The sequence below is a fragment of the Schistocerca cancellata genome, chromosome 9, assembly GCF_023864275.1.
Source record: "Schistocerca cancellata isolate TAMUIC-IGC-003103 chromosome 9, iqSchCanc2.1, whole genome shotgun sequence".
Lineage (NCBI taxonomy): Eukaryota > Metazoa > Arthropoda > Insecta > Orthoptera > Acrididae > Schistocerca > Schistocerca cancellata.
In genome coordinates, this window is record NC_064634.1 from 400,522,539 (window position 1) to 400,535,394 (window position 12,856).

Sequence of the window (12,856 nt, forward strand, 5' to 3'; positions counted from 1 at the left end):
AGCCACCAGAACAAGCACAAATAGAACACGAAGTGACATACATGTTAGATATAGAAGAAAAATTTCAGCTGACATATATAGAATACAAAGACACAAATATAGACATTAGACCATTCTTGCATAGACCACCAAATAACCCACACGTTGAAACAACAATAACAACTATCGACACAATCAGACACAGCAAAATAAATGAAAATACAACTATGAAAGAGTTACAACTACTGGTTTATGTAGGAGCACTCACTACACTGAATATACACACTAGGCAGAGATCAGAACCAACCAACACACAGAAGAAACCCACAAAACCAGCATAGCAACACAGGCTACAGATCAGAATAGAAAAACTGAGAAAAGAAATCGGACAGCTAACACAATTTATAAGAAATGAAATGTCAGAAAAAAAAGAAAAAGGTTAGGTAAAATCTCACATCAAGAAGCGATAGAGCAATTAGATGAAAAAAAGCAGAAATTACAAGCATTGGCCAAACGACTTAGAAGATACAAAATTGTGAAAATAGAAGGAAACAAAACCAAACATTCAACACAAACCAAAAGAGATTTTACCAGACAATAGATAGCACACACATTAAAATAAACAATCCACCAAACATAAAAGACATGGAACACTTCTGGAGCAACATATGGTCAAACCCGGTACAACATAACAGGCATGCACGGTGGATACAAGCAGAAACAGACACATACAAGATGATACCACAAATGCCTGACGTGATTATTTTGCAACATGAAGTCACCCAAGCAATTAATTCTACTCACAATTGGAAAGCCCCCTGGAAAAGATAAAATAGCAAATTTCTGGCTAAAGAAGTTCACCTCAACACATTCACATCTAACTAAATTATTTAACAGTTACATTGCAGACCCATACACATTCCCTGATACACTTACACTTGGAATAACTTATCTGAAACCTAAAGATCGAGCAGACACAGCAAACCCAGCTAAATATCGCCCCATAACATGCCTACCAACAATATACAAAATATTAACTTCAGTCATTGCACAGAAATTAATGACACATACAACACAGAACAAAATTATAAATGAAGAACATAGAAGCGATGGAAAAAACAGATGCCTATAAATATCTAGGATACAGACAAAAAATAGGAATAGATAATACAAATATTAAAGAAGAACTAAAAGAAAAATATAGACAAAGACTAACAAAAATACTGAAAACAGAATTGACAGCAAGAAACAAGACAAAAGCTATAAATACTGATGCTATACCAATATTGACCTACTCATTTGGAGTAGTGAAATGGAGTAACTCAGACCTAGAAGCACTCAATACACTTACATGATCACAGTGCCACAAATATAGAATACATCACATACATTCAGCAACAGAAAGATTCACATTAAGCAGAAAGGAAGGAGGAAGGGGATTTATCGACATAAAAAACCTACATTATGGACAGGTAGACAATTTAAGAAAATTCTTTCTAGAACGAGCAGAAACTAGCAAAATACACAAAGCAATCACTCATATAAATACATCGGCTACACCACTGCAACTTCATAACCACTTCTACAGTCCTTTAGATCACATAACATCAACAGATACAAAGAAAGTAAATTGGAAAAAGAAAACACTACATGGCAAGCACCCGTATCATCTAACACAGCCACACATAGATGAAGACGCATCCAACACATGGCTAAGAAAAGGCAATATATACAGTGAGATGGAAGGATTCATGATTGCAATACAGGATCAAACAATAAACACCAGATATTACAGCAAACATATTATTAAAGATCCCAATACCACAACAGATAAATGCAGACTTTGCAAACAACAAATAGAAACAGTAGATCACATCACAAGCGGATGTACAATATTAGCAAGTACAGAATACCCCAGAAGACATGACAATGTAGCAAAAATAATTCACCAACAACTTGCCATACAATATAAACTAATAAAACAACACGTTCCACACACAAGTATGCACCACAAAATGTACTGGAGAATTATGAATACAAATTATACTGGAACAGAACCATTATAACAGATAAAACAATACCACATAACAAACCTGACATCATACTCACCAATAAAAAGAAGAAATTAACACAAATAATCGAAATATCCATACCCAATACAACAGATATACAAAAGAAAACAGGAGAAAAAATTGAAAAATACATCCAACTGGCTGAGGAAGTCAAGGACATGTGGCATCAGGATAAAGTTGACATTATACCAATCATACTATCAACTACAGGAGTCATACCACACAATATCCACCAGTACATCAATGCAATACAGCTACATCCAAACGTATATATATACAACTACAGAAATCTGTAATTATTGATACATGTTCAATTACCCGAAAGTTCCTAAATGCAATGTAACATATACCATACAGTTAAAAGAAAGTCACGCTTGATCAAGGTCCGCGTCACATTCCATTTTTAACCAGACATGACATCTGAGAAAGGAACAAAATAATAATAACAACAACAATAATGCATTCAGTGTGAAATATTGTAGAAAATTTTTGTGGTTGAAATAATTGTATGTATGAGAAAATTGTTCATTGTATCCTTATTTCACTTCCAGAAAACATTCAGAGTTGTAATCAAGCTAGTTGAGTTATGTAACACTTTCATGTTTGTAAAGGCAGACAAGATGTCTGTGAAAGGGACTTATTTGAGAACAGTTTTTAGAAATAGGTACCGATGGCCACATCAGAATCACAATCAAATATAAATTCAAAGCAGCGTAAGCAGTTAAGTTAACGCATGGCCTGAAAGTATATTTATTATGGATAGCAACTTACAGACAGAGCAGAACCCCCATCTAGAAGAAGAGTGCTGCTGTTTATACAAACATCGAACGTTTGAAACATGCAAATATTATAAACATAAGAAAATTTGAGAACCTTCTAGAAAGAAGTACTAAATCAACATTTTCTAGTGAATGGATTTGAACTGGCTGTGCCCATAGCAAGCCATCTAGCAGCACCAACCATTACTCTATGCTCCTTGCAGCACAGCTCGTGGCATTCTTCCATCTCCTGGGTAAATAGCAACATGCTGTTTCAGAAGGTATCATTGGACCTGATGACGATATACTTGTTCTAGATCTTGTCAGTGGTCCTTTGTGTGGCAGCATTGGAGAATCCTTGTGTTCTGGTCATGTTGTCACATCCTCTTTACTGTGAAGAGCTTCAAAGGCAGCACCTCCAGTCAAAGCTTTGTGATCATCGAGCAGGCCTTCAGTTTCCTTGAACGAGAAACCCTCTTTTACAATATGTGCCTCAGGGCAGATGGACATGGATAATATGTCTGTGCATTTGTCTTTGTGAGAAGAGTCATAATCCTTGACTGTGTGTGTGACATCTGACAAGTGATGATTTGCCCAAGGTTGTGCTTGAATAATTTTCCAGATAGACCAATTTTCTGCGAAGACATCAAATTTCATATCGAGTCTCCTGGACTATGTCTGTTATAGTGCTCTCGGCCCATTTCCTAGGCATCCAGGCATTGTAAGAGAGCCAGCTGCCTTTTTTGATCATGGTGATGATGGGTTTCACGTAGTCATCCTGAGTATTTTGTAGTTGAAATGAGAACAGTGTATCCAATGTTGTTTCGGCCTCTTGACCATGGAGCAGAAAAAATGGAGTAAAGCCTGTAGTGTCTTGCTTCTCCGAGTTAAATGTGAACATCTTGACCAGCAGTATTTTATCATAATCTCTCTGTTCAGTATCAATGTACATAGAGAGCGTATCTACTGGTGTCTTTTTAAAGCGTTCTGTGAAGCCATTCATTTGTAGGTGGAATGCAATTGTCATCTTGTGGTTGATGTTGCATTGTGAAATTGCTACTGATATCAGACTATATTGGAAAAGTTTTCCATGATTGGGGATAATCATACAGAATGTTGTGTGTTTCAAAATGGAGCGTTGAAATTTCTGGAATTGCGGCAGTTGACACAGCTTTGATGACAGTGTAGTGGGTGAGGTAGTCAATCCATAGATATTCATTTTTTGACTTCAGAAACCACCACCAAGAAGTCAATTTTGACCTGGTGGAATATGCAGCACATACTTCCATCGCTGGCATTCCTTACAGTGGTTCATGTAGCGTCTTAACAGACAGGTAGATACCTGACCAGTGACACCTGCATCTAATTCTGCCTCAAATCTTCATGTATCCAAGGTAATAAGACATTGGGGCTTTGTGGAAGTACTTTAGGATAACCAGGCTTGGATGAGCTTGAATGATAAGCAGCCCCCCCCCCCCCACCCCCCACCCAACCCTGTTGGGTCATAGTTCCTCATACACAATGTTCCATTTGTTAATTGGAATTGTCCTTTGGCCAGTTCTTCCTTTGGTTTTCAGCAGTGTTGGATCTTCCCCCTATTCAGCAGCAATGTCATTTAATGCAGTGATGACTGAGATGTCATCCATGCTGCTGTGTTCATCCAAAGAATTCCATGTAGTCAATCAGTGTGATGGCGTTTGTGTCCACTTTTGTATACTACTGTGATTTCATTCTCCGGGATCCAAAGCACCCATATCGGCATTTGATCCAGAAAATCCTTCAGGCTTGTCAGCCAACATAGAGAATGGCCATCCATCACAATGGTGAATGGTTTGCCAAATAAATATGACTCAACTTATCGATGACCCAGACAATGGCAAGGAACTCTTTTTCAGTTGTAGAGTAGTTCATCTGGGACTGGGAGAGTACTCTGGAAGCAAAAGCACCTCTTGATTTGGCACTAGAACTGCACTTATCCTAAAACTGCCAGCTTCTGTGTGAAGGTCTGCTTAGCATTAACATTATATAATGCCAAAACTAAAGAAGAGATTAGTGCCTCCATGAGGGCAAAGAAAAATCTTTCTTGCATATCATCCCAGGAAAATTTGATGTCTCCATGCAGTAATTCTTGCAAGGAACGTGCCTTGATGTATAACTGTTTTATAAATCGCCGGTAGTATGAGCACATTCTGAGAAAACTTCTCACATCATGAATGTACCAAGGAGTTAGAAAATCTTTGACTGCTTTTACTTTCTCTGGATTGGGACAGACCCCAGTGCCATTAACTAGGTGCTCCAAGATTTCTTTTCTGGATGATCAAGAAGCACTTTTTCGGATTCAGGCAGAGTTCTGTGGTCTGAAGACACTTCAACTTGGTTGTCAGGTGACTTGATGTTCTTCAGATGTCTTCTAAAAATGATAGTGTCATCCAGATTGCAGTGACACATCATCCATTAAAGGCTTCAAAGGAGGTTGTCTATCATATACTCAAAGGTGGCTGGAGTGTTTCATAATCAAAATGGCATAACAGTAAACCCATAGAAGCAGTCAGGTGTTGTAAAGGCAGTCTCTACCTGGCCTGTGCCATCATTTGCCAATAGCCTATTGCATGACCATAATTGAGAAATAATTTGCTCCTTTCAGGCAGTCTAGGATGTGATCAGTATGTGGCAATAGGAAGACATCTTTTATTATGAATTTGTTCAGTTCGTAGTTGACACAGAAACACCGAAATCTTTCATCTTCAGAAAGACCAAAGGAGAGGACCAAGGATTCTCTGAAGGTTTAGTTATGTAATTTTGCAGCATCTTCTCCTCCACTTCCTCCAGAATTATATGTTGTTCAGTTGGCAACAACCTATACAAGTGCTGATTAATTGATGGATGATACCCAGTGTTTGTATGGTGTTTTGTTATGGACCTCTTGGTCTTATCTTTCCTCAATTCCAAATTTGAAAGTATCCCAACATTGTCGCAGAATGGCTGTCACTCGTTGACATTATTGCTGGATTAGTCCAGATCCAAATTGGCAGTTTGATTGTAGCTTCCTTCACTGTGTTGGCTGTTATAGTAGCAGAATGTGATTCTTCATTATTGACACTAAGCCACCCTTCCTGGACTGGTTCGGCTGTCCCTATGCACATATGATTAGAGGTAAGTTGTGGCTACTTCTGTTAATTAGTGATCAACAGTTCTTCTTGACTACTTGTGACCCCTATAATCATCATGGTTATGTAGATTTATTTTGAGAGCCTGGGTAGCTTTTTGCAGTCGAGAAAAGCTTTATATTTTACCTGTTTATGGAGACTGATGAATCAAAGTTGTCTCAATTATTATGGTAGGATAACAATGTCTTCAGTGTCAAACAATCATACAAGGCAGAGTAGGTGTGGGTGTGCGTGCGCGCACGCATGCACAGTCACTTTTCTGTCATGGAATATAGTCTTTGTTAGCTGGTGACAATAAGCATTAGATGCTACAGAAGAAAAATATCCTAGTCAACAAGGAGCTTAGCTGTCGATGACATCGATCAGATTTCGTGACATTGTGGCAATTGTTGTCCATGGATTATTTTCATCTGTGGCAGCCTCATCTCCATAGATGATTGCCTTGTGTAGTTTTCCTGAATTCAGCGGCTAGGTGAATGGCTGGTAACTCTGTACAGTGACAAGCAGTGGCTACAGCATGTGACCTCGTCCATGGTACAATGTTGTGCTGTGTCTGGCAGGTAGATTATAATAGTCTTCAGTTGGCTGACTGTTATAATGGTTGATTTCTTGTGGTGTGATAGTTATTGAATATTCATCTTCTTTCTCTACGGCATTTAGGGCGTCCACAGTGAAAACATACTGGCATGTTGTCCTTTGTGCTTCAAATGCCTGTGCTTCTGCAGCGTGTTATACGTGGCCCAAGAGCTGATTCAACTTGTATTGACTTTATGCTAGATGTTGTTTGATGGCTACGGTATAAGTACAAGTTGGCCAAATCCATTCTTCGTGTCCCACTCGACTGGTGATGGGACTGGTGCTAAAGATCGATACAAATCTTCCTCAGTATTCTCTATTACATCCTGGAACATAAGCCTGACATTCACTGCTGCTATCTCTTATATATCCAGTCTAACACTTCTGACTGCCATAAATTTCTGTTTCTCTTGTCTTACTACTTGACACATGAGAGAGGAGACTTTGTGGTGGTCTTCTGCAACTGCCATAGGAAACAAATTTAGGAGTCAGTCATGCCTCTTTTTGTCTGATGCATCATCTGTTGCATTTCCTCAATACACTGGCACCATTTGATGAATTCCTCTTTTGTCATGGCATCATTTTCCAGGAATGCTTAGTTCATATCGCCTGCAATTCCTTTCGTTAAGTGTGAGATTTTGCCAACTTCTGTTATTTTCAGATTCACAATGTGGCGTAGGCCCAAAATATTTTGTATATTACACTGTGTTGTTTCCCCACAATGTTGGGCCTTGTTCTTAAATTGTTATGCTGAGCAGACTTGCTGCTAATTTTCTTCATTTCAGCCTGGAATTTGTCCCAGTTATCATGTGTCTTTTGTTTTTATGCCACCATCAGACAGACTGAGTATCATGCTGGGCACTTCACAAGAGTCAACTGGCCTTTGTATGCCTCTCAGTCAGATTGTATTCATGAGGTTGTACAAGTCATTTCAGGTGCAATCATCTGTGCCACTGGAACTGGTATTCTCCTTTCTACTGATCTCACCCCATCATTGGATGGTGCTGTGGTGGACCAAAGACATTGCAGTAGCTATTCAGGATCACTTTTGAGCGACATTGTGCTAAGACTCACTATTTAATCAGATGCAGTAAGTAGGAATGCTGGGAACACATGTCTCTTTTCCAGGGATGTATGCATCTTCATGTCAGGTGTGGGCCAATCTCTGTGGTCTTAGGGGTGCCAATGTTCAACATCTACTCCAGGTCTTGTCCTACAGGGTTGTCTTTCTACCAATTCAGTGGTACTTGCAGAACAGCTTGCGACCCACTTTGCAACAGCATTGGCACGCTCTTCCCATCCAGCTACATTTCTACTGCGGAAGTGTCAAGTTGAAGACATCCTCTTATGTTCCACCCTGCACCAACCTCAATTCTATAATGAACTCTTCACTGACTGCAAATTACTTCAGGCTATTGCCTCACTCCATGACACAGTTGCAGGCCCTGATTACATTCAGTCAGATGATCCAACACCTGAATCTTCCCCAAAGGAAACATCTCTTCAGGGTCTTCAGCCGTCTTTACCTTCCAGATGCCTTCCCCTCACAATGGCGAGAGGTATAGATGTTCCAATCCTTAAACCAGGCAAGAGCTCAACCTCTTTATAGTTAATGGCCGATTAGTCTGACCAACACTCTCTGTAAGTGCTTGAAAGGATGGTTGTCCGCAGATTATGCTGGGTTCTCGAATCTCCAGGCCTTTTGTTCCCAATTAGTGTGGTTTCCTGGAAGGACAGTTCACAACTGACAATGTGCTTAGGTTGGAAACAGCAATCTGATAGGCTTTTTCTAAACACCAACACCTTGTCACAGCCTTTTTTGACCTGCATAAGGCGTATGACACTACTCGGCATCATCACACTTTACTCATTTCTCATGACTATGGCTTTCAAGGCCATCTCTACCAATGTTTATTCATCGAGTATTGATTTAAGTGTCAGGAAGCCATTTCTGAAAGTATTTGTATGGAGTGTAGCCATGTATGGAAGTGAAATATGGACGATAAATAGTTTAGACAAGAAGGGAATAGAAGCTTTCGAAATGTGGTGCTACAGAAGAGTGCTGAAGATTAGATGGGTAGATCACATAACTAATGAGGAGGTATTGATAGAATTGGGGAGAAGAGGAGTTTGTGGCACAACTTGACTAGAAGAAGGGATTGGTTGGTAGGACATGTTCTGAGGCATCAAGGGATCACCAATTTGGTACTGGAGGGCAGCGTGGAGGGTAAAAATCATAGAGGGAGACTAAGAGATGAATACACTAAACAGATTCAGAAGGATGTAGGCTGCAGTAGGTACTGGGAGATGAAGAACCTTGCACAGGATAGAGTAGCATGGAGAGCTGCATCAAACCAGTCTCAGGACTGAAGACCACAACAACAACAACAACAACAACAACAACAACAGTTTTTATCCCACCTGTTGTTACATATTAGAGTTGGCACTTCACTCCCCAGATCTAAGAGAATAGCATCACATGGAGCTCTGTGTCGAGTGTCACTATTTTCATCATCCCTTTTAATGGGTTAGTAACCTCTGTTGGGCTGCTGGTCACCCCTCTGATGTATGTCAACAATTTTTGCACTTGGTCCTAGCTTCCACTTGGTAGCTTCTGCTGAATGCCAGTTCCAAGGTGCAATGCAGTGGGCTCTGCATGGGCCCTTTCCATGGTTTCCAGTTCTCTCCTACAAAAATGTCGATCATGCATTTCTGCCATTGTCCCACAGTACCTCCTGACCCAGAATCCTACTTAGGTACTCAGCATCTGAATGTTGTAGCACAGTCCTGTCTTTTGGCCCTCCTTTCTGATAGAAAGGTGACCAAGCTGACCCATATTCATCAAGCTGAAGACTAGCTCTCCGCTTATGTGCCCACACATATTGCGGTGCGCATTGTGCTACTCTTATCTGTATTTACCAGATCCTTGTTTCTCCCACCTGAACTATGGTTGCACGGTTTGTGACTCGGTAGCTTGTTCAGCTTTAAAACTGTTAGACCCAGTCCACCATCATGGCCACCAGTGCCTTTCCAATTAGTCCCATAGACAGCTTCCTTGCTGAAACAGGGTTCTTCCCCCTTCAGATTCAATGGTACCAGCTATTGGTCTCCTATGCAATCGCCATTCGACAATCCCCATTTTCTTTACATATGAGAGGTAATATCATCGTGATATCCGCTCTCTGGTGGGACTATGAGTTGGAATGCACCTCGTTGCCTCTGCCAAGAGCTCCATCTCCCCTCCGTGGATTGTGCTCTTTGTGTTTTTTTGTGTGCTCCCCTGTGGGTGGTGCCCAGGCGACAAATGATGACCAATCTCTTTGGCTCCTGTTGTGTCCAGTTTTTCAAGAGTTCCAGGCTCCATTATCTTTTATGACATAAGCCTCTTAAACTGTTGATCAGATGGGATATGTGTTTACATCTCTTGCCAATATGGAACGCCATTTCCTGCCAGGAACGTGTAGTGTGTTTATGGCAGAGCTGACACGTATTAGCAGAGCTCTCCATTTTATTATACGGCCTCCTTTGACAATGTTGTAATATATACTTACTCAAAAGCAGTCTAGATACTACTGACTGATACTGGTCTTGCCACCCTATGGTCTCCTTTACCCACGACCTTCTTGCTGACTTTTGTTGTGCTGCCTGCTCAGTTGTCTTTCTCTGGGTCCCAATTCATATGTGTATCCTGGGGAATGAACTGGCCAAACAAATGGCTTGAGGAGTGTTTACTCACTCCCATTTCGCTTTGCCACTGCAGATACGTAAGTACACTTGAGGTGTCTACTTTCTCGGAAATGGCACAACATTTGGTGAGCTACTGCTCCGTCTAATAAACTGCACAATCAAGGAGGCAACTGTAGCAGGGTGCTCTTCCTTCTTCTTCGCTTGAAAGGAATCCACAATCCTATATCATCTCCACATTGGTCATACAGTGCCAAACCATAGTTTTCTTGTATGTAACAAGTCACTCCCACATTCTGGTTGTGGAGCCTTGCCAACAGTAGCTCACATCTTGGTGAAATTCCACTTCCTTTTGGCCCTCTGTCCTAAGTATGGACTTCTGCACTCATTACCTCTAATATTGGTGAACAATTGACAGAAGTTGAACTGATTCTCTCAGTTTTCTGCATGAAAGTGATTTTTATTGTCAGTTATAAGGTTTTAATCTACATATGGAGCAGGGACAGGATGGGTGCAGATGGGGCATCTCCTGCTGTATGCTAGGTCTGGAGGTTTCCCCAACCCTATTTCCTTGACCAGGCTACTCTTTTATTCATCTTTTACTCTATTTTAATCACTTTTAGATTCAGTTTGCCTCCTTTCTTCCACACCCAGTTTTCTATTCTGGGTGCAGTTTGTTGACAAGTGGGTGCTCCTGGCTGTGATGGATCAGGTGTAGAACAGCTATGGGTGTGACATTTCCTGTCACTTGCAGAGCCCTGGGGACGCCCACCTGCTGACTTCCCTATCTCCTTCATCTTGCTTTTAATTATTGGTGGTACAAAAGATGTCTATTATGTTTTTAATCTTGCGACTTTGGTGCTTTAGAGATTGTGTATGTTTCTGCATTAAATGCCTTTAATACATTTGAAAAGCAGATACTGAGATTACAGGTAGAGAAGACAAAGCACCTTTGTCGAACAGGTGCTGTTTTAATTGTAGGTGTCACTGTAAATTGATTGCTCACAATTTTCTTCTTCCCATTAATTTTTTTTCCATTATACTTTTAATACAGAGTATTTATTACGCAGATACATTTTAATTGCAGTATGGATGATGAAAGTTTGAGATTTTCAATATGTTTCCATCATCAGTCTCAAATGATATTGCTTGGAATTGAGAACTAAAACTTCTTAAAACTTTGAATTGTGCTCTGAGATATCATGGCAATTAAGAGAAAAGGAGAAAATAAGTTGAAATGGATAATAGTAGCTGTCCTTTTCTTTCCTTTCAGAATGAGGATTGCACAGAGAATGCAACTGAACGAAGGCCATCCCAGGTGGAGCATTGGCTTCAGCAGATCAAAGTGGAAACGGAAATAGAACCAAGTGTTGCAGAACAAGATAAAAATTTAGAACATTAGTTAACTGTCAATGTTTTTATTTTTTTCTGTAAGAATGTAGTACTGTAGTGGTCCTATGCACAATTTCCTGGTCATATGTGATGTCATATGTCATTCATTAACTTGCATTTTGAACAGTGTCTCTGTCAGGAAGGGTTCTCTTGTTGTAAAATGGCGGCAGTAATTTCCATATCTGTTCCAAATCTATATTTATTTATTATTGCACTTATAATTTTGTGTGTGTGTGTGTGTGTGTGTGTGTGTGTGTGTGTTGTGTGTGTGTGTGTGTGTGTGTGTGTGTGTGTGAGAGAGAGAGAGAGAGAGAGAGAGAGAGAGAGAGAGAGAGAGAGAGAGAATTGATTCACATTTTCATAGCATGCTGATAAATTATTTATTTTTAGGTAATATATTGTGTGCACACTCCAGGTAGCAGTTCAAAGATGCTCATATTTGAAAGAAATGTATAATTTCCATGTTCATTGATTTGTATTCTTTCACAGTACTGCTGTATTACTTTATTATGTATTCTTAGTAAGACAATATTGAAAATTTGTAAAGGAAATTATTTTGTGATTTTTCATTTGCTTTTCTACCAGAATTTATATTCTGTACTTACAGATCACACACCTCAACGCTCATAGGTTTAAGGCATTACCAATTGCTGATTTTCACCCTTTGACACAAAAAAGTCTATCAGATAGTACACACTGATGAAAGACCCTGGGTTTCCAGTTATGTGGTAGTGTTTGGAAACTGACTTTTGACAGGTGTCACACTTGTCGTCTGGTGAAGCATTGAGACATTGTTGTTATCCCCATATTTATGCACCCATCAGCCAGAACATTAAGACCAACTACCTAATAGCCAGTACGCCCACCTTTTTCACAGATAATAGTGGTGAGACACCGTGGCATGATAACAGTGGTAACACATCATGGCAGGTAGGCAATGAGGCCTTGGTAGGTCACTGCAGAGAATTAGCACCACATTTGCACACACAAGTGCATTATCTTTTTAAAAAAATGCCATTGCTGTAATGAAGGGGTGTGCATGGTCTGCAACCAGTGTATGATACTCCTCAGCTGTCATGGTGCCTTGCGCGAGAGCTCCATAGACCCATGGATGTCCGCATGAACATTCCTCAGAACATAATGGAGCCACTGCCAGCTAGTCACAAGCCTGTAGTACAGGTGCCAGGGAGGTGTTCCCATGGAAGAAAACAGATTCACACTCTGCCAT

The 12,856-nt window shown here is 40.2% G+C and overlaps 1 protein-coding gene across 1 annotated transcript in view; it reads left to right on the forward strand.

Annotated features, from left to right (window-relative positions):
- LOC126100788 (uncharacterized) overlaps positions 1 to 11,884 on the forward strand; it is a 31,584-nt gene extending 19,700 nt beyond the window's left edge. The window contains exon 5 of the mRNA XM_049911411.1: positions 11,510 to 11,884. Coding sequence (XP_049767368.1) covers positions 11,510 to 11,638 — 129 coding nt within the window. The 3' untranslated portion in view covers positions 11,639 to 11,884. The remainder of the gene's footprint in view (positions 1 to 11,509) is intronic.
- Positions 11,885 to 12,856: the final 972 nt, after the last annotated feature.